This window comes from Chelmon rostratus, chromosome 2 (genome assembly GCF_017976325.1).
Source record: "Chelmon rostratus isolate fCheRos1 chromosome 2, fCheRos1.pri, whole genome shotgun sequence".
NCBI classification, from domain to species: Eukaryota; Metazoa; Chordata; class Actinopteri; order Chaetodontiformes; family Chaetodontidae; genus Chelmon; species Chelmon rostratus.
The window spans coordinates 16,079,883-16,102,086 of record NC_055659.1 but is presented as its reverse complement, the minus strand read 5'-3'; the positions used below and the strand labels follow the sequence as shown (position 1 = coordinate 16,102,086).

Here is a 22,204-nt window from a genome sequence, read left to right as displayed (position 1 = left end):
GGTATGTTTCAGCATGACCCTTACTGCTGTCCAGATTTCCTCTGGGTAATTTTCAGGATTGCCACATAAGAAATGAGATGTATCTTACTCACATCTGAAACATTTTTAACCCGAGTTATACAAGGAACGGTACATTTTGCCGAATATGAAACAGTGGCTGTATGTTACATTTACCTCAAAGGGGAGATAATCACGTGTTACATGCACTGTCACTATGTTTGACTTAAATACTACTTCATTTTAAAATTACACGTTCTAGTGTTTTAAATCAACACTGGAGCCAAACAAAGCCACCAGCTGGTCTTCATACTGGGAAATGTTCCTCTTCATGATCTCCATACAGGGTCCCAGCAAACGCTCAAAAGCCTGGATGTCAATTACTGAAAGGAATAGGAGATAAATCAAGATTATGTCATCCCATCGCAGGATTTTGTTTCCTGAGTTTCCATAGTGGAGTTTCCAAAAACGGAGTGCCTTTGCCATTATTATGGTCCAGGTCAAACTGAGTGTATAGTCTTCATCAGGTTCTTAATGCTTGACCATAGATCTCTGTCTCTAGACTGCACGCAGTTATGTCTCTAGATTATTCCGGTCCAATTAATTCATGCTGTTAATACCAAATTCTGACCCTGTTATCAGCAAATCACAACAAAAATAGGATTTGTAGGAAAGCGAATGTTTGTTTCCTCTATCATTGTACATTTCACACTGCAGCCTCATCGCTTTGCCTTTGACTGGCAGGCATGGAGCCTGTCGTGTAGAGAAATTGCAGACACTGAGGTGACACTGTGAAATTGTCTGATTTTAAATTAACATTTGTGAGGGGGACAAATTTCAGAGACATGATGAATCTAAATGACCAAACGCTATGAGTGACAAGAGGGAACATTTTCATCATTAGTCTCATTTATTTTTTGATCATTTTAATAAATGTGAGGAGAAAACTTGATCTCTGTGATGAGCAGTGCTTATCAGTGTTTGTATGACATTCCTGTTCATACATACAAATGAATTTATTTTTGCACTGACTACAGCATCTACAGTGACTTATAGGCTTTGTACACTAAATTGTATTTTCACTATTAGGCCTATTATCTGTTGTCTTATTTTTTACTTGCTTAAGATATTAGATAAGTTCTCTGCTTGCAATAATGCCACTACTACAGATACTATTGTATTTAAGCAGCAAACCTGAACACTCACTGTAACAACCTGCTTGACAGACCTCAGAGGAAACGATATTTGGACTTTTGTTGAGAATAAAAATGTACAGCTCTGTGCTGGACTAGTCCTGTTTGCTGTGTGGAGAAACATTTAGGCTAATGATATTAATGTAGTTACTGTTTCAGTGCCATGTGTGTGAATTGCACTCGGCCCTCGGCCTCAAGACGAAACACGTGTTTATCCTGCTGCTGTGTGATACTCATAGCTTTTTAATACAGTAAAAGAGAAGGAGCCTATTCCGGCCCAGTATGTGGAGGACAAACGTGTGATATTTGGTCAGCCGCTGTGCCTCTTGACGCTGTCCACTACTGCATCCTCATGCTGAGCCGGCTGTTTGTGTTGTTAACAAATAGGATGGTGTGTAGATTATGAGTTGCTGTGATTGCCCTGCAGGCCTGCTGCACCACCCCGCCTGCATTCAACAGCCCGACCGCACTCACTGAAAATGAGGTGCAGGAAGCTAAAGCTACCCTGCTGTTACTCCTGAAACACAGGAAGACAAAGCTGGTGTCTTTAACATACCTAAACATTTGGTATCACCCACAGCATAAACTGACGCTGCACGAGGTTTGTTGGTGACCAGTGCCAGTTCCCCAAAATACTGCCCTCGAGAGCAACGAGCCACCTCAACCTCTGCATTGTCCTGCTGGCCCGCCTTCGTCTGTAACAGGCACAAAGGAACCTGTGAGTCCTGCAGTCATTTAGTGCAATAACATCACACGTTACCAGATGTTTAAAAAACTAAAATATTACACCCAAAAACTAGCAACCAAACACAGATAAATGAGGACGAATCAAACATTTTCCACAAAAATAAATTCAGCCATAATACTGGACAGTGAGCTTACTTTGCTTTTTATCATTATCTTCACCTCTCCTGATTCCACAATATAGAAACAGTCAGCCTGGTCCCCCTGCAAGCACAGAAAGCAGGACAAACACCACATTTATTGAGTCGATCGATTAATAAAAAGGAAGTCAATGATACAAATGTCCTCACAGTGTACCTGTGTTATTAAGCGCTCTCCATCTTTGAACACTCTGGCTCCCAAAACATCGACAATCTTCATTCTCTCAGACAGCTTGTGCAAAAAAGATACAAAGAGATACAACAAGGTGACTAAATATCCACATATTCTGCGATTATTTTGTTCATACAGCGTGAGTGCTCCTAATGCAAACCTCAAGAGACCTCAGAAGAGGGACACACTCAATGAAGGCCTCATACATCTTCCTCTTTTTCGCATTATTTCTAACAATCAGCCTGTGAAATGTGGCTCGGTCCTGCAAGGAAAGAAAAAAAGGATTTAACTTGTCTGTAGTTAGCGCCACGTTTCATTCACTCCCTCAGAAACTGGACTCACCAGGCCCCACAGGGCGCCCTCCTGCGTTGCAACGATCGTGGCAGCTCGCGGCGTGTTGTACATCAGAGCCAGCTCGCCAAAACTACCCTTATTGTCATACCTTCCAACGCACACACTCACTCCGTCCTTCTGCACAAGAATATCATACACGCCCCTGGAAATGATCAGACACACAGACCGGGAGTAGAGGTCATTAGGAGACTGGCGCAGTGTCATTTAAATGAAACTTCATGAACAAAACACTGAAATCTGTCACGCACTTCTCGATCACGTAGAAATTGTCTCCATCGTCTCCCTGGTCTATGATGTGTTCCTGAGGTTTGACCAACACCTCGAACATGCCGTCCAAAACTTCAGAGAACTGCTCCTGGAAGGACATCAGGCCGAGGAGTTTTATTTGGACAGCACAGAGCAACAAAGTGCTTCACATTAAACACACGAAGGTTTTAAGACGACATGTAATGGAGACACAAGGCAACAGAAAAATACATGTAACTAGGTATTAAGAAGAGTGCAGTGTTTATACTCACATTAGGTGTCTAAAGGACACATTTCACTGTGTTTGTCTATAAAACCTAAGATTCCTCAATTCCCTCCTGTCCTCAAATTTTGCTTTAAAAGAAAAGAGTCATGACCAAAAGAACAAGCAGTTCTTTGCATCCTTCCTATAGAAGCTCATCGATGCTGCTGTACCTGCTCCAGCGTTTTAAACAGTAAAATGTCTCTGCAGGCATCCTGAAGTCTGCGGCGCTGCTCGTCTGTTTTGGGGTGGACGACCCGAGGCTCTGTGTCCTCGTCCTCGTCGTCCTCTGGGTTGTACGCCTCCGCACAAACTGCAGCGGGACGAGCAAATTTTAAGTACTGAGCGGTGGCCAAACGTGTATTCATATTCATGGCACTTATTGTTCCAGTTACTGACCTGAAACTCTGCGGTTGTATTTACTGGTGGTGGACTCTGCAGGAAGAGAGAGAGGGCAGTGGTGAATATATTAGATTTCACAAAGTGCACATTTTTCACCTTTGCATTTTTTCTATGGAATATGAATTGCTTTGGGTTTATGAGTGTTATTTTAGGTCATGTGACCTGCTATCTGCAGGTGGAGCTGTCATTTTTCTGGTCTGTAAACAGCATCGAGCCTTTTGTGCAAATGGGTGTTTGATTATCTTAAAGGTCAAAAACTTTGGATCAGTAACATTATTGCAAATTTCTGTTGCTCCTTTTACGAAGCTCTGGGGTTTGAAACATCTACAATATGGCACTTCTTAAAAGTTACAGCTTTGACTTGGAGCAGAGAACAAAGACAAAATATTAACACTCACTAACAGTATCTTCTTCCTCCTCCTCCTCTTCATTGTCCTTGTTGGGCTTGTTTGAGTTCGCTTCAAAGGTCACTCCTTTCCTCTTGGGCTTGGCGCTGCATTTCTTCGCTTTCTGGTCATTTCTTTGACCCTCCAGAATTCGTGTGAAGTGCTGCACGGCAAACTCGACCAGGTCTGGCGGCCTGCGGCGGAGCACCTCCACCGTGTAGCCCTGCAGCAGCTCTTTCAAACCGGCCGGTATCTCAACAGCGCTCATCGCACAGGGTCAGAGGTCACAATTCACCACAAAACCAAATCTAAATATCAGATGTTTAGATTTGAAAAGTCAAATATTGGCATCGGCTTGTCCCACAGGTTTGATGGAAACAGTTCAGTCCGGACTGTCATCACAGGAGCAACCAGACTCCCCCTCCTCTCATCCCACTCTCTCTAACATTCACAGCTTATTGATTCCTTTATCTAGCATGGCCTGTCGGAAAGTATTGACCAGGACTTTTCACATCAGATGTAATTAAAGGCTGTCAGATGGATTGTGCCTCAGAACTTGATGATTTGGCAAAGCAGCAGAGAGAAAGAGAGAGAGAGAGAGGAAGAGAGAGAGGAAGAGAGAGAGAAACAGAGGGAGAGAAACAGAGGGAGAGGGAGAGAGAGAGAGGGATAAACTGAGAGAGACGGGGGGCTGGAGTGAGGCTGGTGTTTCACAGCTGGTACAGACAGGAAATTGCAGGACACTTCTCATAGAGACATATGTTTTTAAACTCAAACAATATGAATTTATATGAATTAACTTTAACACTAACTTTATTGGGGTCTAGCAAAAGTTAACTCATTGTACATCAAACTGAACTGTGAAAGGGAGGGTAAGCTATGTGACTTAGAATGGAAAACATAAAGCTGGGCATGAAGTGAAGCTAAATCCAGCTTTATGGAGGGAGATTTTGTTGGAAAATCCTCATCAGGTCCGGTCAAAAGACTCATCACATGAAATCCTGCAGCTGCAGGAGGAAATGAGGCAAATTATTGCCTCATATTTCGGTCTTGCCCATTATGAATCCTTTCTGGCTAGAGGTTCTTAAATTTTTGCAAAATGAAATGGTTAGAAATCCCATTTGAATTGAGAATCGTCCATATGAGCGCCCTGCCTCAGGAAATGTGTCAGTTATATTTTGAATGTTAAATGCTGATGGTCATTATAGAATTACCTTCAACTGATGATTGAACTGACGTTATATCTTCATGATGAACCTATGAATGGAAAAACTGCATCTACTTACTGAGTCTGTGTGTTTTCATTGTGCATTTTAATTCTTATACTGGTATTTATATTTTAGCATTTTTCTTTGACTTATTGCTTTTATAGAAATTATTATTACTCAGTTCATTTAACATCCTTTGTTGCAGTTGTTTAAAGGAGCATGGACGGTCAAGGCTTCTACATTTTGCATTATTTGTATACTTTGAAAAAAGTGAACGACAAGTCTCACTTCTAAATATGTATTTCTTTTTTATTTCTATACATGTCGACATTCACATACCGTTCAATCGATCTCATTATGACTGCTCTCGTAATTTCACATTTAAACAGACAGAAAGTGTAGTTTGTGTGACCACAGAGGAAGCAACAGACAGTCTGAAAGGCTTGTATTGCTGAAAGACTGAACACACACAGTACATCAAAATGCACCTTTTCCCTGATACGTACACCTGCTCGCAGATAACAAAAGGTAAGGCACGGCATGTTCAGGTCACTCCTTTTCTTGTATAAAAATAACACACAAGAAAAATCGAAAACAGAGATCAAGTAAAGCAAAAGGAGTGAGAACATTCGACTGTCCGTGTGTGTGTGTGTGTGTGTGTGTGTGTACTGGCACAGGTGCAACCATCACAACATCTCAGCACCTCTGAATGATCCACGTGCTCTGAAGTACCACAAGGTTTCCAACATAATCACATACGTTACTGGATAGCTGCTAAAATCTCTTGGTATTGTTTGATTCACTGTGTGTCTTTGCACTGCTAATAACTCCGCTGCGTTCAAGAGTTCTGCTCCACAGTTCACAGACGAGGCGCCGCTGAGCCTTCATCACAGGTCTGGTGCTAACCAGTTCAGGAACTTCATTGCACACTCAAATCCTAAGAAGCAAGCCTGAAAAGAACAAGATACAAACAGACAAAACTCTTTAGTTTGTGTGTAACAGTGACAGAATTAATAACCTGATGTTTTCTATGAGCAGTGCACAGTGTTGAATGTTTTTTTTAAATGACAGCAGAGATAAATAAATAATTTTTGGGCCCTTATCTTGTGTTTACATCTTTCATTGCTCTATAAAGTGTTTTTTTTTTAATGAAGCCATGGTGTAGGAGCCTAAATGCAGCTTATTTAGTAAGAATACTTTTTATTTAAAAATATGCAAATTCATAAGTAAGATAACTATTGTTTGTAATTTCATGATTGAGAAAGATTTAAATATTATTACATATGTACATTTCATTTATAGTGTATGAGTAAGATAGGACTCTTATTGTGATATTTAAAAAGCCCATCAGTTAACCTGGTTGCCATGGGAACGGGGTCAGCAGGACAGAAAGGAGACTGGAGCGCAATAGTTTTTTGACCTCACTCTCTCTCTCCACAGGCTTTCTTTACGACGTGGAAAGTTGTATTTTGTGTACGTTTCTAACGTTTTTGTAATGTTTTCAAGTAAACAGTTAAAATCAAGAAGTGGATTCATTTTTGAAGTGTTTTTTGATACGAGGGAGTCTGACAAGCGTCAAGCTAAAGCTTCAATAAAGACAACATGGACCTACACATGGTATGAGTTAGCTTTTAGCTTCATACATTTCCAGCAATGTATTACTGTTAGCTCATATTAGCTTCAGGGGCTTCGTCACATGGTGCAACAACAATGACCTGAAGCTCAGTATCAGCAGAACCAATGAGCTTGTGGTGAACTACAATGCTTCAATCATGGAAAGAAGCTGCAAATTGTCAAACATGGATCTTCATGGTTTGAAGATCTATACAATCAGCACAGTTTCAAGGTGGACGTCCAAGATTAATGTCACCACTTCAGTATCTGACCATCTATGAAATGTGGTCTCAACCTCCCCTTCTGTTATGGTGTTGAATAAGAAGATTATGATGTCACAGTGAAGCTGGCCTTTGACGTTTTGGATAGAAATTTGTCACCACTTCATCATTTTATTTTTCGATAGATTTTTTTTTCTTAGCCTTTGAACCCCTGAGTGCTTTGTGAGGTGAACTTTGACCACCAAAATTTAATCAGTTCATTCTCAAATCCAAGGGAACGTTTGAGCCAAATCTGAAGAAATTCCCTCAAGACGTTCCTGAGATGTCACGAGGACGGGATGGACGGACAATCTGAAGACATAATCCCTCCGGCCACAGCTGCCACTGATCAATAAACTGAGTGATTAAACGATTAACGTTTCAGTTGCACTGTCCACTACCAAAAATAAAGGTAAAAATGCACACAAATTACTTGAAACTGGTATCAGCTCATAATACTGTGTGACAAGTACTTGATAACATAAAGATTTTTGACTTGTGTTCATAAAAAGTGTAATTTGTTGCAACTTTCTCAGAAAAAAAGCACAAGACCACGACGATATGAGTGCAGAAATATTGGCTCTCCCGGGAGCATCAAAGAAACATGCTAGTGCATCTTTATAGCAGCTGTAATGCGCTGATTACAGTCCAGAGGTGAACATTGACCAGTTTGGAGATATGAAACGTACTCTACAAACACTACAGATGGCGGTAATGATTGGACAACATCTGATCTATTGCTTAGTGACACTGATGTGGGTCATTTTTCCAGAATCTACTTTCTGACAAATTAAGTTTCTTCACATCAAATATCATCAAATCTGAACCACTGAGACTCTGCGCGACATATTCCCTGTGTCCCTGAACTGGAGAAAAAGTGAAGTGCACTCACTGCGTTTGCAGGGAAAGCTCGAAGCATGACGGCATTGAAGCCCTTATACAGAGAGGCCACGCCCTCCTCCCTGATCAGCTCCCGCAGAACGTCCCGAAAACCGTTTGGATACTTCCCTTCAGGAGCTGAGGGAGAGACGAGAGACAAGACACAAAACTGATACTAGATACAGACAGAGGCAGCTTGTTTTATTCTTAGAGATGCTTCATCCCTCATCCAAGAGGTTTCTTTAGTTCTCCTGACTGGTGCCACCATTAAATCCAGTTTCCACTAACTCAGTACTTCTAGATGTTATACCACTGGATGATGGATAAACTCCATAGAAATTTAACACTGAGCTTCTTGATGTTTTTTTTCATCGTCCTACGTTTAGGTAAGACCTCCTTATTAGCACAAGCAACCGAATTTAAGACCAGTTTTAAAAACTAGCTGACAAAATAAGCCCACGTCTAAACTAAACTTCGAGCCCTTCAGACTTGACAAGAACACACTGTGGAGTCTAAAAACCACAAACCTGTTTGGAAACGGGACTTAAGTACGTCGGGTGGAATGGCGACAGCCCAGTTAAAGATCCCGGCCATTCCTCCAGCAAACAGCACACTGGGAACGCTGAGGTCGTTATGGCTGCGGGGAAAACACGACATGCTGAACGTTTCAGAGGTCTGTTCACAATATAACGGACATACTGTGAAGAAAGAACAAATATTGACCTTTTTCCTGCCGGTGTGAGGAGGTTCTTCAGCCACTCGTAGGACGTGAAGTACATCCCACTCGCTGGAACATCTGAGTTATGAAACAGAAAGACTCACTTCAGCTGTTCCACCATAACCTCCAAAACATACGAAATATACTTACATTTAACTCATCACTAATTAAATGGAGAAATATAAACGTGACACAGTAAACCTTCAGTACTTCTGAATATGTGAGTGAGGTTTAATATGAACTTTGTAAATGAAAAAGATTGTGTGAGTGAATCTACTCAGATGACCTTCACATACAGAACATGTTGTTCTCGTCTTCACAAGTGGACACATTAACAGAGACACTATGTTAACAACTACCGGAGGGTAGACAAAATAATGAAGACACTTCAGGACAATGCTTAAAGTCTGAAGTAACTTAATCGCTGTTAGAGAGGAGGGTCATATTAGCATGCCAACCAGCTGATGCTGTCAGTCAAGCAGGCAGAAGTTCGATTTGTCTTCAAAGCAGCTGGAGTCCAAATCATTTGAGCTTCAACTGCAGCTGCACGCGTCAGGAGCGGAAACACTGCTGCCATCTTCTTTACATTTTCTGTGTTGATGGGGAGGTTTTGTTTTTTAGGTTTTGAGGAGTAACTTTTCTTTTTGGTGGTTTATTTAGTATTGGAATTTATTTCTACCGAGTGCTGGTTGGTTTGTTATGTCGACCAGGGCTCTCCCTGATGTAACGTCTAAGCTTCCAAATCGAAAATAATCAATATGAGTTCGAAATACTAAACAAACTGGCTCTCCAAATGTTTTATGGAGACAGGAAGTGTTCTAACAGTTTCCTCAAGGATACACACAATGTGTTTTTTGTGAATGTAAACAGTGACTTTGTCTGCCTAAGTCATTTTCACTGAAGAGGCACCTCTCATGAGAGTCAGAGCGGTGCCTTTGTAGATTCCTCTGATCCCAGACGCTCTGTAAAGCTGTTTTACACAGTCCATGGGTCCCGCATACTTCACCTCTCCTGTTGATGCCTGGATCTGCACACACAGAAACACACACACATTACTTTACACTCCAGCACACCAGCTCTATTTTAGCATGTGAAATCTACCATTCAGTAGCACAGGGGAAAGCCATTAGACCCTGTGTGTCTGCACACACACCTGTAGGAGGCACTTGATGCGCTCTCCAGGAGCCATGATGGCCGTGGTGAACACACCGGACAACATCCCTGCAGCAAACAGCTGTGGATACCTGCAGGAGACAGTGCAATTAGATAAGATCAACCACAGAGAGTTTGGAACAATGACGTGAGCAGCAGCAGCACCTATAACAGAGCACTTACGTAAGGACATCATCAGGGGTTCTCTGTTGTAGTTTCTTGCCAAGTCCAAATCCAAAGAAACAGACAGCAAACATGGGTGTGACTCCAATGATGGGGGCCGCCATCCCTTTATAGAGTCCTTTCACACCCTGTGAGGTGAAAAAGATGACGAGGAAACATCAGCATGAGGGAGAAAAGACATTTTGGGAGATGCTTTACCTGATAAATCCCAGAGATTACAGCAGCATGCATCCTTACCTCTCTGGCTAAGGTCTTCTTAAAACAATCAATGGTTCCAGCGTACAGGAGGCCCTCTCCAGGTTTGGGTTTGGGCTGGGTCTGTAAACGCACCTGAGAAAAGAAGAGGATGCACTTTGTATTGACCTCACACATACACACACAGTCAAGCGTTGCAGTAGCAGCAGCGTGGACCTCACTACGTGCACATATAGAAATGGCTTGATGTGGAAGAACTTGACTGTCCTGCACAGAACGCAGACCTATGACACTGACTGCAGGCCAGACAGCAAGTAAGTCCAACATTAAGCTCAAATGAATGCTGATGTTGCTCTGTGTAAATAGGTCAACTTTCTATTTAACAACTGCAACAACAATTTAACAGCTTCATAGGTGGTCTACAGCTTGTTACTCTGCTCTCAATTGGCCCATAAAAATCTGTTTAATAATAATTGTGACCATGTTATGAACTGAGCAGGACACTTACATTACGACGCAACTTTTTCAAAACTACCTCAAGCATCTCTGGCTTCTCTGAACTGAAATTTCCCGTTTCTAAGACTGGTCAACTGGTCAGTCTGGTTCATTGATGGCTCTAGCTCTAGGCAAGAGTGCTGAGCTCACCACTGCAGGTCTAGTGCAGTGATAATGGAGTCCTGCACACAGGTGAGACCTCTGTGCAGGAGGCCATTACAGCAGCAGTGAGCTGAGTCATGAAACAGACTGAATGTGGGTCAAAGGGCTGCAGCAGCCCGAACTGATACTGTGGAGCTCTGAGTGCTGAGGTTTGCTACGTCCACACAGCTCACTCTGCCCCGGACCAAATATCTGACATATGGCTGTTTCTGGTCGCTGTTTCCGCGGTACCCGATCGCACTCTCACGACTGACACACGAAATGCAGGAAATACTTTGATCGTGTCGAGTGGATGTCCGGCCAAGACGAGGCAAACCCCTCCAAAGCCTCCCGCGAAGAAGTTCTTCAGAGGGCTGATCGGCTGCGGCTGTTTGGACATGTTTACTCTCGGTTCTGCTGGAGGAAGAAAAAACAAACAACAAGGACAACTGAATGAAACCGCCACCGGAAATAAACCACGCCGAGAAATCAACAACCAAGAAGCAACATCTTACCTGGTCGACTGTAACTCTGTGAGATGTGTCTGTGTGCTGCTGTAACTGCTGTCTGTTGGACCTTTCACCCACTTATTTACCCGGACCGGTTTGACTGGAACACAATTTTACTCCGGTACGTCTCTGTTTTGTGTCCGGTTGGAAACTTGTAACTTTTGTTTGAAACTTGAATAAAAAAGTATCAGTGAACATCATAAATCATGGATTTATCTGAGTCACAGTATGTTTTAAACTATGCGCTCATTAATATTTAGCTATCGTGAAAAATAAATTCCATGTATAAAAAATGCTACCCATTGTACATCAGTTGGTATATATTTAGATGAAGAAGAATAGAAGAAGTGGCTGTATATAATGTAAAATATATATATACAGCCATATATATACATACACACTTCTTTGGAAAATATTGAGAATTCTACATTACACAATTGTAATGTATACATGTATAATGTATTGTGTGTACACACACACACACACACACACACACACACATAAATTTATCTATTTATTTATTTCTAGGAAAACTGATAGACAAAAGGGTAAAGCAGATAAATAAAAACCCAAAAGAAGAGGTTTTGATGGGAAACTAAGAATGAGTTAAATACAGGGCTGTGAGTAAAATTGATCATTTTCTTTCAAATTGAGCTTTCGACTTGCTGGATGCCTTCAGCTGCTTCGGTGTGCTGCCAACAATCACACTTAACTCTTATTTTGGCTAAATCTGACCTTTGTTTACTTTGTGGTACCCTGAGTGTAACAGAGTGACCTACAACATGCTCTCACATCTTTGAATGAAGGTTTTACTATGTTGTAAACAAACAATTACTGTCACAATCACCCTCTCAACAACCAAGCCGACCAATTCCACTGTTAAAATATAGCTTTATTAGTTTAATTATAACACAGTCGTAGCACTTCTGCAGACAATGTTAATCACCTCTCTCTCTCTCACACACTGTAAACAGACACACAAATAATCCATGAACAAACACTCATGACATGAACTAAAAACTGATCACTTCTGGACTGTGTCTACCTTCTCAGAAACATGTTTCCAGACAGGGAAGCCATGCCAGGGACAAAAACAGATAAGTCAAAGTGTAAGATTGGAGAACATCAATCATTACATCATGGTAGAGAAACAAAGAAAGGTACATGTTGCTGTTAAAAGCATTAAAACCACGAGGGGATAAAATAAATGCCCTGTATTTCCTCTCCCTTGTCTCGATATTCAGTAGGAGCATCAGGTAATAACTGGAAATCAACAACACAGACTAATGTATTATCTCAGATAAAAAGTGCAGAACACGTTTACCCTCCATGAAGCCGCACATCAGCCAAGACTCAGTTTATTACAGCGATATTATAAGTTGCTATAAAGCCTTACTGCAGCACAGTTAGTTCGAATATGAATGCAGCATACGGACAAAAACACTGTAGTCCAACTGACGTTAAACACGTGCTGATGCTTGAGGAGCTTTGCATAAGTACAGGGTGATCATGTAGAAATGTTTGGAAAGCAGTAAAGAGACAAAAGTACCAGACTGAGCCACAGGAGAGACTCAATATGTAGCAGCAAAGGTTACTCAGCTAAAAGCTTAGTAATGATAACACATGAGTCAGAGTGTGCTTTTTTTCACTGGAATAGTAAACTTGTTCAACTTGACTTTAAGTTTAATAATAATGAATGAAGGGGTGAGTAAGAGAGGAAGTTAGTTTAAAGAGTATTATACTCTATAAAGAAGACAATGCTCTCAGTAACACACAGTAGTTTGGTCCCGCTAACAGGGAAGCACAAAAAGAGTCAAAGTGTCTACAGCGGTTCAAAAATGGCACTGTTCAAAACTGCCCTTCTCCCTAAAACTTATTGAATTTGTTCTAAAGATCAGTTTGGTTCAAGTTATTTTGGTCAAAATCAAGTTTAGTCCTGGTTGTTGTTACTTTAATTTAAAAATACTCTGAGTAGATACAGTTAGTGCATGCATGATATTTTAGGTAGTTATTGCTGGGAGTTCTCTGTTAAACAGCAAAGATCTGGCCTATATTATGGCTATTTTTAATCTCCATGTATGACTAAACCTCACAGGTTTTTTCTCTTCATGAAGAACACCAAAGAAAAAAAAACTTTTTTTTTGATAGAAAGAAGTTAATTTGAGAGGGGAACACGAGCATGCTGCAGCCCTGGGCTACGAGTCCAAGAAAACATTGGCAAGGCTAATTAGCTTCTCTCCTCACAGGCTGGCACAAAACCATCAGTTCTTCTTTTTTCAAGCTTTATTGTACCTCCCTGCAGTAGAGCAGACTACAGTGTGTGAGCATGATACTGATACGGTTAGTCCTGGTTCTCACTGATCTGTGGGAACTCTTTGTAGATCTGCTGTACAATTAGCTTATCCATCTGTTTCGCTGTAGCGTTCCCTTCATCCTCTCCTGGATCTTCCTCCTCCCTGAGAATCCTCTGCAGCGCCCCCTGCAGGTCAGACAGCCGGTGCTGGTGCTCGAGGTAATCCGTGGAGCGCATTATGGAGTGCATGAGGGAGAGATACTCCATCCGCAGCTTCACGGGGGGGTCGTGGGAGGAGATCAAAATCAGATCATCGTTAAAAGAATAGTTCAACATTTTAGGAAATACACTTATTTGCTCTCTTGCCACTCTCATGTATGTCCCTTAAATATGAAGGAGGAGTCTTGAAGAAGTGGACGGAGTGGAAGGAATGGATTTAACCAAATGACACACAACATGTAAATTAGTGAGTTTTAGAGGTGCGGTAGGCTGATTTTGTTATCTTTGAGCAGAGCCTGGCTGGCTCGTCTTTGTGCAAAGCTGCTGGTTCTAGCTTCCTATTTACTATGCAGACATGAGAGTGGCTATAGCAAAAGAGTGTTCGCCAAGATTCCTTCAACGGCTGAGAACAATCGGTAGCTGTGCCTTTTGTCCAGGTCTCACCTTGTCTCCAGGTGAAAGGTCAGATATCTGTCGAACGGCGATGTCAATCATCACCATCATGTCAGTGCGGTAGAAGATGTCAGCGGTCTCTCGGCCGGCAAAAACATCCTGCAGAAACTTGAGCACTGAGTGCGGTGCAGGCGGGGTGTGTTTGAACATACACACAGGGTCGTCTGGAGGTAAAAGGGGGTAATGATGTCAGCAGGGCAGAGAGCGTCGATGCAGAATGAGAAATATGACAAACAAAAGTGGTATTTTTACCGCCTCTGTTGAGAAGCAGCAGCACTTTCTCTGACAGAATCTTGACATTTTTCTTCTTCAGTTCCTGCATGATCACATTGCTGCTTGGTACTGAGTGACACAGACAGAAAACTATTTATGGTAGGACAATAAAAGCTCTTTTGTAAGTAAGCAAAACATACTGGTGTAGAACTCTGCTGTGCATTACTGCTCTTGTAAAGCTTGTTAAGGCAGAGATTTTGACTTATCTTAACAGGAAAAACACAAGTAAGCACAAATAAAAAACACCAACGATGGCTCTGCTGCATCTAAGTCTCTCTGCCAGTGAGCCAATATGCAGAACACCAGGATCCTGTCACTGGTAAACATAAATGCAATGCAGCAATCACGAATGTCTGCTGTGGAAAAAACATGCGCTGTGGCTCTTCTCACCTGTGTGGTGCAGATTGAAGGCCAGCACCAGGTTCAGGAAGATGTCAGGCAGCTGCTCTGTGGGATCAGAGGGAAGCCCGTCCTCCACCACACCCAGCAGAAACTCAACAAATTCAGCATTCAAGTGTTCTGCAAACAGCGACAGTCAGGATTATGTCTTAATGAAAGAACACATTATCCCTTTAACACACATTTTAATGCACACATGTCGTACTTCTAGATCAATTTTGGTTGGGAAAAGCTTTTAATCTGCCAGATATAGTGAAAAATGCACTGTCAGGAAGCTAAAAACAAAGTTTTTTTTCACTGTTTTGGAAGAAGCTATATTGTTAATGAGTGATGCTGTTTTTCTGTGTAGAGGTATAATATAAAATTTGTTATAATACAGCAGCTTTATATATACCATACCGTAGTGATGATATGGCACCTGTTCGCCCATTGAGAAGATCATAGTGAGTACCAAAGCTGTGTAACACATCTTCTGGTGTTCTGAGGAAAAACAAGCAGGCAAGAGGCAGTTAATCTAAACAGCACATTCATGTGACGTTTGGGGGAGTGCTACCACAGAGGAACAGAAGAGACAGTGGAGAGAAAATATTTTCACCTTGTGTGTCAGTCTGCAGATCCCTGGCCAGCTCCATGGGGAGGATTGAGTTGAGGAAGGTGGAGATGAGAGAAGCATCCAGGCTGCACATTGCCCCGAACACTTTGAGCAGCAGCAGCCGCAGAGTCACACGATGCTCCTGCACGGTCACACGGTGGCAACAATGAGCCGACACACACCCAGCAGTTTGTTCCTAATGTATTTCAGTTGGAAGTATCTTTGGTGCCTGCACCACGTCCACTGTCATTCTCGTTCAGGTCAAAATAGCAATAATAAATATGCAACATATGCATATTCTGAAGCAAGATGATGTTTTCCCTGAACACAGGTTTATTTTTAGTTCAACATGCATTCAAAGCAAAAAGCTTTGTTATTCTAATCTCTTACCATCTGATAATATGACACCAGAGACAGCACATTCTCATACTCATTGGCCTTGCACATCCTCTTACACACCTCTGGATCTGCATCGGTCTGAGGAGGAAAGAAAAACAGCTTTTGTTGTAACAGCAGTGATATAATATCATCATAACTATGTAACTTCATAATCTGTTTGCCAGTCGTGGTCCCTGGACACAGCAGAGGATTATGGGACCCATTAAAACATCTCATCTGGACATCCCAGCACTGATCTGAGTTTTGGTCGAGACAAGCTGCTAATAAAGAATATTTGGCAGCCTGGAGAGTTTACAGATTCAGTCTTTTACCACACTGTTGGATTTGCAAAGTCGTCTGAGCCGGTCTGATCCTATCAAATGTGTCTGGTATTTACAGCACGACATCTGGACGGGTCCTGTGGGCACATCACAGATTCACCCCAAGACAAACCTTTTCATATTATAATCATGATGAGGATAATGTAGTCATATCAGCTCAGAGACTCTTGTCCAACCTATAATCTGTGCTGAATTAGATGGTGCCTAATATCTCTGCAGCTTTTAGTGAAAACTGCCTCTTCAGGCACGATGTCCTCTTTTTTCAGTGCATTTAAGGTTACATGAATGTGCATATTAGTTCGTAATGACTCATGTTGTCTCATGTGTTTATAAGATGATATTTTACTTTTTTGTTGATGTTGTTCCTGTTCTGTTAATTTTACTGTTCTTGGTTTATTGTTGTAATTCATTTAGTGTGAAGGACTCTACAGCTTTCATTTTGAAAAGTGGTCCAACTCTGATTCCAAGAAAGTTGGGACGCTGCGTAAAACATATATAAAACAGAATGTGATCATTTGATAATCCCTTTTGACAAATATTCAATTCAGTGAAAAGAGTACAAAGACATTATATCCAATGCTTGACCTAATAAGTTTTATTGATTTTTGTAAATATCTGCTTTTTCTGAATTTGATGCAGCAACCCCTTTTCAAACAAGTTGGTACAGGAGCAACAAAAGACTGGGAAAGTTGTGGAACGCTCCAAAAACACCAAATTGGAACATTCCACAGCTCAGGAACACTTTGTAAAACTGTTGTTGGTAAACAGAGTCTGCTTGCAAATGGTTACGTAAGGGATAATGCCCGACGAGGTGTTCATTATCAGAAATGAATGGACGACGCGGAGGCGTGAACCGTCCGATGTGAAGCGGTTGCTTCCGCGAACTTTCAGAGGACAAGTGCACCTCTTACCGCTTGTGTCTGTCCAGAGGATGATGCGAAAATTTGTTTCAAAGAATCAAAGTCCACAGATAGTTTCCTAAATCGCTTTTATTGCAAGAAATAGCCTCACTGTGATCATTAAATGGGTATCAAGCAAGTAAGTCAATCGTTTTTATAAATATATTAAAAAGCATTGCTGCCCTTGAACACAATGTCGCTAATGATGTTGACGTTTCTTAAGTGTCGATTAATGCCGGCTCTCAAACTCCTAAAACTGGCAACACTGTATTCTCCTCCTTCCTTAGTCGACTGGACAGACGCATAAAACAGTCGCAAAATGTCATTGAGAGTAGTGGCAGTGTAGCTCTCAAAGTTGATGTCCATATGTTCTGAGTTTTTGTTGCCACGGTTACCGACTAGCGTTTGAGCCAGCGCAATAATTTAGAACAATCCAGCTATTTGACTGGAACTTCTTTTATAGGTGTCCTATAACACTTTTTAACGGACACTGTGGAGCCAATCAGAATCGAGTATTCACCCAGACCATGGTATAAATTCTGTTTATGTTTCACACAGCGTCCCAACTTTTTTGGAATCGAGTTTGCATATAAATGACATGATATCTGTGAAATCCGGTCAGAACTTTTCACGCCTCCTTACACTCCAACCAGAAAGCAGACGCCCTGCAGACTGTGATAAACATACCAGTATCTTCAGCAGCTCCTCCAGGTAGCAGGCGATGAGGGTGTGGTCCTCGTGAAGAGCCCAGCTTCGCTGCTGGGAATCATCCCGGTGCCGCGCGAGGTCGCTGAAGATCACCTCCAGCCTCTGCTCGTCGTGACACACCTGACCCTGTGGCAGCGCTGCACTCAGATCCTGCAGAGACAGAAAACACTGTGACATACCCGGTTCTGCTTCAACCTGAAATACCAGAACAGCGGAACATTTTGTATTCACTGGCGTCGAAAGCAGCTGCACCGCTTATCAAGAGAAAATGTATTCTAACTGTGGGCTGTAAACATGTTGGCAAACAGCTGCTTATGTACATTTTCACTCAAAGCAGCTCAACGGAAGTCAATGAGAGCGCTCGCAGTTAAAAAAAAGAAAATCTGTGGACTGTAAAACCAGAAGAATAAGGTGAGAGATGCTAAAAACTGAACTGCAGAGTCAGATGATAATTTCCTGCTGGTTTCTCACAATGATTGATCCACTGGTCATATAAAATATTGATGAGGGCAGCTTTAAAGGATGGTACCAGTGTCTTTTAGAGTGTGTGCAGTATTCTCTGTAATTCAATTAAAAAGTATTCAAAACATATACATAGGTTTCAGCCTTTAATTATGTTAAACTTCTTTGTGTTAACAGTGTTTTGTTAAGCCCAAGTTGAGTGTTTCCTATCTAAAAGCACACTACCAAGACCCCTGATGGACCACAGAGTATTCCAGGCTTTTTAATTGGATGAGCAGGGTCTGAGTGTGCACACGTGTCACTATGTAAATACAGGATGCAGCCAAATGCTTTCAGCAAGTGCTCTTAGGGGTTAGGCTACTCACTAGTAACCACCTTACACCCTGAGGTAGAGGAAAGAATCAGCAGTTCATTTCATGCTCGTTTTGACGCTGCAAAGCCTGCACCTAAAAACAGGAAATGAGTGAGTGATACTGTGAGTCCTGTCCCCTGCGTCTCAAAGCCACTCTGAGAAATGTCAGCTAAATGCAGACTGAGCTGTAACTCTAAACGACACCGGTATTCTCCTTTAAGCTGGGGAGGCTCCGGGATGCGGAGTCCACATGATGTAATGAAAACAAATCTGACCTTGCTCTCCACCAGCGAGAGGAGAACTTGCTCCAAAGCGGAGGAGGCTTGAGGTAAGGCCGTCTGCAGGTGGCCGACCACCACGCCGACAGCAACCCGCGACAGCTCGTAGCTCAAGCCCGTGTTCTTCCGAACCAGCTCGATCAGTTCAGCCCCAATGGTCATGGGAACCGGCTCAGGGGTGGTGGGGCTGCCAGGAGGGCTTTCAGCGACAGAAGGGGGGGCGACGGGCCATTCGCTCTCCGGCTGGTCCTCCACAGCAGGCTGTGAAGGAGGGGCGGGCTGGGGAGGCTGTGGAGCCGGGCTCTTCTTCGCAGGGGCTGGCTGAGGAGGGGAGTCCAAGGGAGGCGTGTCTGGAGGTGGTGCAGAGGGCTTCATGCGGGATGGCACGGGAGGAGGGGGGGTGCTGGAAACACTTGGCAAGCTGACATCGGAGGAGAGCAGTGAGCGGGAGGAGCCAGACTCTGAAGAGGTGGTGCTGATTGAAAGGGAGGGTGCAGGGGACGGAGGGAGAGAGGACACTCTGGAGGGGACCTCCGGCTCTGCTGAGAGAGAGAGAGAGCGACAGAGAGAGAGAGCTCCAGTTACAGAGGGGAGAGTGAACAGGAATGACCGGACTAAGAATAGAGTGTTTGTGAATTACAGAGCTGCAGCAGGTAGCACCAGCAGAAACGCTGCGCTGTGAATACCCCGCTGCTGTCTGACCGCTGACCTGGACGCCGGCTGTTTCGCTGTTTCTCAGGGGGAGGTGGGGTGATCGGAGCCGCACGGCGAGGCTGAGGAGGCACCTGCAGGAGGGGACGCAGGGGGTGAAATTGATTGTACACAGGGTCATTTGAGGGCATACTGTGTGTGTGAGTGAACTCTTTACTGCACGACATGAACATTTTGTTGATTTAATTGTCACTGCTGTCAGAAAGGTTGTTACCATGAGACAAAAGACCCAGGTGACACCCGTCTCTCAACTGTCAACATCGATTCTTTAACATCCTCACATTGTCTTTATCAATGGAGGCCAAACAGACGTTTTACTCTGACCACTACACACATCACACTTTGTATAATAAACTGGTCAACAATCAACAATCCCTGCTTACGAACATCTGAGTGATAGGATATTAATGTAGATGAGTGGTGTTTATTATTTAGAAGCATCAAGGATGTTCAGAAATTGAGCATTCGTGGGTTATAGTTGCAAAAAGTGAGCAAACTTTATTTATAAAGAACTTTAAAAACAGATGTTAAAAAACTCTTTCAAGGAAGAAGAACAGAGAAAGACGGAGAAAAGGCAGAAAGAGGAGAAATAAGAAGAAGAAATAAGTCTATAACCCACAATAAAAGGATAAAATAAACAGATTTAAGGATGCTTTATTTTTTGTAATCCTGAAACTGCTGACTCATAAGTAACATAGAATGTATGTAACCTCTCTCTCTCTCCTGTACATTTGATTCAAGTAAAACCTTTAAATGTGCACTATATGAGTGTGTTACCTGGTAAAAGCCCGGTTCTCCCTGCATATTGTCCATGCTTCCTGATAATGGCATGCTCCCCTGACGTCCGTAGTCACGGTTAAGGCCATTGGGTGGAGGAGGAGTCTGACTGAGAGATATTTCACTGCTGGAAGATGGGAGGCCTTGTTTGTGACCGGAGGAAGAGGAACTTCGTCGCGCGAGAGTCTCCTTTCTGTGATGGATCAACTTCCTGCGACAGAAGGGAGGAGGGATTCATATTCGGAACAGAGAATATGTCAGAATCAAAAGTTTATTATGAGCGTTTTGACTCACTGCAGAACATCTCTCTGTTCCAGATTGTATTTGCCTCCATTCTTTAAGGCCACATTGTGGATTCCCTCGATTGCTCTGTCAATAGACTGCAACACCTCATCCTGCTCGGGAGCCTGCCAGAGAAGGAGAAAGGAAAACATGGGGGTGGGGGGTGGGGTAATGAAATGAAATATTAATTAACACAATTATTAAATTTTAAACAAAAACAGAACTGAAGCGCGGCTCAGGGGCATGTGTGACTCGAGGCAGAAACAAACTAGGGCAGTTATCTAACAAAAAAACAGCCTTTTAAGCAGTGACACGCGTGCTCAGGGAGGCCTCTCATTCAGGCTCATTAAACCTCCACGGCCAGCGTCGTTACCAACAGGAGAGAGCATTCCTGCCCTGAGCTCGTGATTCCACAAAATGCATGCTCCGACTAGTTTACTGTCTGAGTCTGGATCCTTGAAAAACAGACTCTCCTCACTCTCCTCACACATGTGGGTGTGACTGAGAGAAGACCAAAAGCTCTGTGGAAGGAAGTAGCTACTTATTCAACAATGACAAGGAGGGCTGAGAATGATTCTGGATAATAAAATGGAGTCACAGGGGCAGATGAGGTTGATGGAAGCAGAAACAATGGGTTTCTGTATTGGTGGTCTGGTCTTTGGATCTGTCCTGTCTCGTATCCCATTCTGTATCATCCTATCCTGTCATGTCCCATCCTTTCCTGACCTCCCCTCTGTCGCAGTGAGCAGCTGCAGTGCAGAAGGCCATGTCCCTACATCCTGCAACCCCTCCAATAATTCATGGCCTCTCCTCCAGAGCATGCATTTCCCTCTCACCTGACTGTCATCAGCAGTCAGATTCAACGTGGCCTGCACTGCCACACATATAGCACACATACATGGGCTCTGTCTCCCTCGATCTAATCAGTTCAACCCTTAACGTTACCACGCATTCACTGGCTTTCACTCATGATCATTCAGCATGGTCACCGCTTGCATTTATTGAGGCACAAACAGAGAAAAAACCCCCCAAAAACAGCCGGGTCAGGAAGTGCTGTTTACCTGTATTTTTTCGATGTATGAGGCTGGGATGTAGCCGGTTTCCCCCGAGCTGGAGCGGGACCCCAGCCACCAGTGTTTGTTGCTCCTCTCCAGGATTAGGAAGCTTTCTCCGGCCGCGAAGTGCAGCGAGTTGGGCTCCGCGGATCGGAAGGCGTACAGGGACCGGTACATACTTTATCAACCCTTTAACACGCCGAAATAAGCCGAAACAGCGATAGAAGCAGTGTCGGAAGGTAGGGCGTCTCCGAGTGAGAATATTCGCTCTGTTGGAGGTGATTTACAGAGGCTATGAAGGCATGGCCACGGTGGATCGCTGCTGTCTATTTACAATGCAGCGGGGATCATCTGACCTGTGACTCTGCCAGTAAACGCCGCGGGGGGCGCTGTTACTCCATGAACACGCCCCCCAGGCATTTTAATCAAAGGCAGAGCCGTTACTCATCAGACCAGTTCATAAAGTACATAATCATCCATTC

General features: G+C 43.0%; 2 protein-coding genes across 5 annotated transcripts; both read right to left on the bottom strand.

The window, feature by feature from the left end:
* Positions 1–72: 72 nt before the first annotated feature.
* Positions 73–11,328, bottom strand: prkar2ab (protein kinase, cAMP-dependent, regulatory, type II, alpha, B). Its single transcript, XM_041949457.1, is given in 16 exon segments — positions 73–380; positions 1,747–1,885; positions 2,073–2,138; positions 2,232–2,306; positions 2,407–2,508; positions 2,589–2,742; positions 2,849–2,955; positions 3,282–3,421; positions 3,508–3,543; positions 3,903–4,159; positions 5,536–5,538; positions 8,581–8,653; positions 9,485–9,581; positions 10,148–10,240; positions 11,037–11,158; positions 11,257–11,328. Coding segments are annotated over 15 exon segments (1,572 nt in total). The 5' UTR covers positions 11,142–11,158; positions 11,257–11,328; the 3' UTR covers positions 73–255.
* Positions 11,329–12,135: 807 nt separating this feature from the next.
* On the bottom strand, positions 12,136–22,038 carry LOC121615143 (NCK-interacting protein with SH3 domain-like). 4 transcript variants are annotated; one of them, XM_041949360.1, is made up of 13 exons: positions 21,729–22,038; positions 20,680–20,792; positions 20,386–20,596; positions 19,607–19,682; positions 18,895–19,439; positions 17,785–17,955; positions 15,870–15,956; positions 15,483–15,621; positions 15,287–15,367; positions 14,879–15,007; positions 14,468–14,578; positions 14,207–14,379; positions 12,136–13,816 (listed from the first exon to the last, which is right to left on the bottom strand). In XM_041949360.1, the coding sequence occupies exons 1-13, from the start codon at positions 21,897–21,899 to the stop codon at positions 13,592–13,594; spliced, it is 2,232 nt and encodes a 743-aa protein (XP_041805294.1). In that variant the 5' UTR covers positions 21,900–22,038; the 3' UTR covers positions 12,136–13,591. The 4 variants fall into 4 exon arrangements, with proteins under 4 accessions (XP_041805294.1, XP_041805302.1, XP_041805296.1 ...); XM_041949368.1 differs by having other exon boundaries at positions 14,468–14,557; XM_041949362.1 differs by having other exon boundaries at positions 18,895–19,436.
* Positions 22,039–22,204: the final 166 nt, after the last annotated feature.